General features: G+C 32.5%; 1 protein-coding gene across 1 annotated transcript in view; it reads left to right on the top strand.

Moving 5' to 3' along the window:
• Nucleotides 1-773: 773 nt before the first annotated feature.
• Nucleotides 774-3683, top strand: part of LOC106460344 (uncharacterized protein C19orf60 homolog) — an 11909-nt gene continuing 8999 nt past the window's right edge. Inside the window, exon 1 of the mRNA XM_013920036.2 lies at nt 774-1010. Within this exon, the coding sequence (XP_013775490.1) occupies nt 1008-1010 (3 nt within the window). The 5' untranslated portion in view covers nt 774-1007. The remainder of the gene's footprint in view (nt 1011-3683) is intronic.

Below are 3683 nucleotides of genomic sequence, written 5' to 3'. Positions count from 1 at the left end.
GCTTAAGTTTCGTCGGAACGAATTTACGGAAAATTAACTAACGAACGGAGACGTAACAATAAGAATAGCCCTAAGTACCTCTCACAAGTTAATATACATGCTAAGGATAAGCATATGGATAAGCACTTAATGCCAGACTAAAAAAACCCACATTAGTTTAAGCTGATACGACAGCATTAAAAGGATATTTATGTAAATGCTCTCGATTAATGTAAATTTAATGAATGTGAAAAATACATATGGAATTGTTTGCCATTTGCAGGACTTTGCAAAAACGAAAAAAGAGATAACGTATTCACACGAAAATAAATATAAGTACCTACAAGGACATTGCTCTAAAAGAGGTTGGAGTAAATGCAAGATACTCTGACCCTCATGTAGTTAAATTCGTATTCATCTGAAACAGCTACCATCTATCCTATTTGCGATTTTTATGTAACAAAATATGGGTTTAAAGTAATATTTTAAAGTAAATATAGGAATGATCAACATATTTATGCAGTTTTGCAAATTTATCAACTATAAAAGCATTTTGTTAAAGGAGGGCATCAGTAAAATCGCAAATGCTTAAAACTTCACTACGAAAAAACAAAGACTTGCGATTAATTTTCAACATAAAATTTATGTTTTGCTCCTATTTTTATTTTATCATAATTTAAAATGTTTCAGTTCATATTTAGCACAATTGGTAAAGGCATTCCGTTTTTGTCTTATACTTTGGATGTTCACAAACTGAATAATTGTTATATTCCTCCGATCGCAGTGAGATAGAGGGAGCTGAATTTTTCGAGTTTGTTGTTTACTAACATTACGGACGGTAGAGTATTGTCTCTAATAAGAAAACCATAAGGGTCATGTGGCATTAAATGTGTTAGTAACCTCGCGAGTTGATTACCCGAAAGTTTCAGATCTTTGAATTGAAGTTTGATTTGACGCGTGGGTTAGAATTATCAGTGTAGTAATAAAGTTGTTAAAACTACGGTCACAAGTCAGTATACAATTACATTATGGTAAGTTATATTTGACAAAAATCTAAACTATATGAACAGTATTGATGTAATGTGTAAATAAACTGTTAAACTAAGATTTTTAAAAAATGTACCATATACTAAGTTCTATAAAAAATATTACTGACAGTAATGACGTTTGAAGACAAACTTAGTATCTACTTTCATATATTTTTTCACGGCATATATATACGTAGCATCACAGTGTGTGTGGTACTGGTTTGTTTATAGTTAAGCACAAACCAACAAAGCTACGCAGTTGGTTATGTGTGCTGTTTTTCCCTCCACGGGTGTCGAAACCCGATTTCTAGCTTTATATGTCCGCAGCTTTATCGCTGCGAAGTGTGTGGTACTAGTAAAATACGTTTCAAAAACACTAAGGTAGTACTTGAATATTTTTTTTTATAGGGTGACCCAATATCCCGTTACAATATAATCGACAGTCCAGTACACTAATAAAATGAAAAAAGACAAGTAACATTTTTTTTACTTTTAAATTGATTGCATTTTTCATATATTGTAATATTTCTTTCTTAACTATTGTTAACCTGATCTACAATTTTACATTGTCTTAAAAAAAAGAGGAATAATTTGAAAACTAAAACTTTCTTCCAAAAACATGGATTAGCAAGCTTGAATTAAACAATATTCTTAACAATTTCTGAAGAAACTTCAAAATGCCAATATATATATATTTTTTTGCTTCCAGGTATTAAAAAAGTCACAATTAACAGGGTCCTCCAGACTTCAAAATCCTACTATTCTAGATCTTTTTTGTTCACAAGTTTGTAACCTTACTTCTTTGTCTGACCAAAATTGCAAACATTTTTTTAATCAGTTTGAAATAAAGATTTAAGATTGACACCTTGTTTTAAAAGAAACAATATTCTGGCATGAGAAGCAACAAAATAGTAGTAGGACTACCATAAGTGTGTGCAGGCCTGCCGACGGGGGTGGGGGGATGCCCAGGAGCCTGGGCGAATGAAACCTGGTTATGCTGTAAAGCCCGCAAAACATCTTTAGGCAATATCTTCATTTAATGATAAAAACCATAGTTTTTGGCTTTTCTTTGCATATAGACACTTGATACATTAAGAATGACTGAAATAATAATTGGAGTAATAATCAATATGTATTTGTTACTTTATAGATTTAATAGATATTTGTTGTTACTTTATTAACGTTTTTACGCTTATACTGTGAGGTAAAAACGGCTGCTGCTATGATTTTGTCTGGTTTATGAGCTCGTTGCTGTCCTATTTTTGGATCTTCTCTTTAATAAATTCTTGAAAATGTTAAAAAAAGAGAGAGAGAGAGAAAAGTGACCCAGTGAGGATGTTTCCCCCCCAGGCCCATGCTGGCTCTCGACATTCCTGAGTGTGTGTGTGTGTTTGTGGGTTGGAGATTATTAATGTTGGTATTGATAAACTCAAATACAGCTATTCATGAAAAGTCCAAATTTCAGTCAGCCCATAACTCGACTAAGCCAATGGGTTCCTACGCCTGTGGTAAAATTCGAAAAAAAACCTCTATCATTAAATCTGATGAATGCTAGAGAAGTTCCAAGATTTATTTGATCATTCAATTTTCAATAAGTTCCCTTCTTACCCATTTCTCTCAAGAGAAAAAAGTTCATAAGTATTAACTTTTCCCTGCAAGATAACCCATTCTCAGGACCAACCTTAGTATCCCTCCTCTGAACACTTTCCAGTAAGTCAATATACCTTCTTACATTAGAAAAAAACTGTACATGGCATTCCAAATAAGGCCTAACTAGAGTTTTGTCTGTAAATACAACCTAAAATTATATTATCTTTTCTACTAGCCAGAGAGTACTGCTTCAATGGTTTTAACAGTTTACCCATTACTATAGGCCAAGATCCTTTTCTCCACTCATGCTATTGTGTGGGTTCGTATATATATATATATATTAAACACATGGCCCAAATCATGACTACCCCCCCCCCCAAAAAAAGACTTACAATTAATTTTCAACATAAATTTATGTTTTGCTCCTATTTTTATTTTATTATAATTTATTGTTTCTCAGTTCATATTTGGCACATGATAAAACCTTGCTCTTATTATAATTAAATGTAATTTTCAGATTATTTTTTGTACTTACCAATTGATCCCTGTTATCCTGAAACACTTTGATGTCCTCAGTAGAGCTAGAAATACCCAATAATTTAATGTCATTAGCAAATTTAGCTATACTCAACGCTAGGTTGAATTTTGTTCTGATATATGTAGGTAGCTTGTTTTGAGGCACTCCACTAATAACAAGGGCTCCTACCAACTCCTTAAATAACAATAACTTGCTTTCTCTCATCCAACTACTATACAATTAACTAGTCTTTCCCTAACCCCTACTAATGTGATTATTTTAGCTGAATCATTTGTATAGCACCTTGTCAATAGTTTTCTAAAAATCGAACTACACCAAGTCCATGCTTTTCCATCATCCCAATAACAAGTAACAACTTAAAAAAGAGATAACATATTAGTAAGGCAAAATTTCATTTTAATACACCAACTAATGTACTACACTTTAGGTCTAATTGCAGTTGTAACTTTATTTCTAGACCCTAGGTCCATCATCATACAAATTGAAGCCTATATTATAGGCATACTTAGACCTATGCTAACTATTAAACTAGGCATTGCACTGGGACT

Source organism: Limulus polyphemus, unplaced genomic scaffold (genome assembly GCF_000517525.1).
Source record: "Limulus polyphemus unplaced genomic scaffold, Limulus_polyphemus-2.1.2 Scaffold756, whole genome shotgun sequence".
Classification (NCBI taxonomy): Eukaryota; Metazoa; Arthropoda; class Merostomata; order Xiphosura; family Limulidae; genus Limulus; species Limulus polyphemus.
This window is presented reverse-complemented; position numbering and strand designations above follow the sequence as displayed.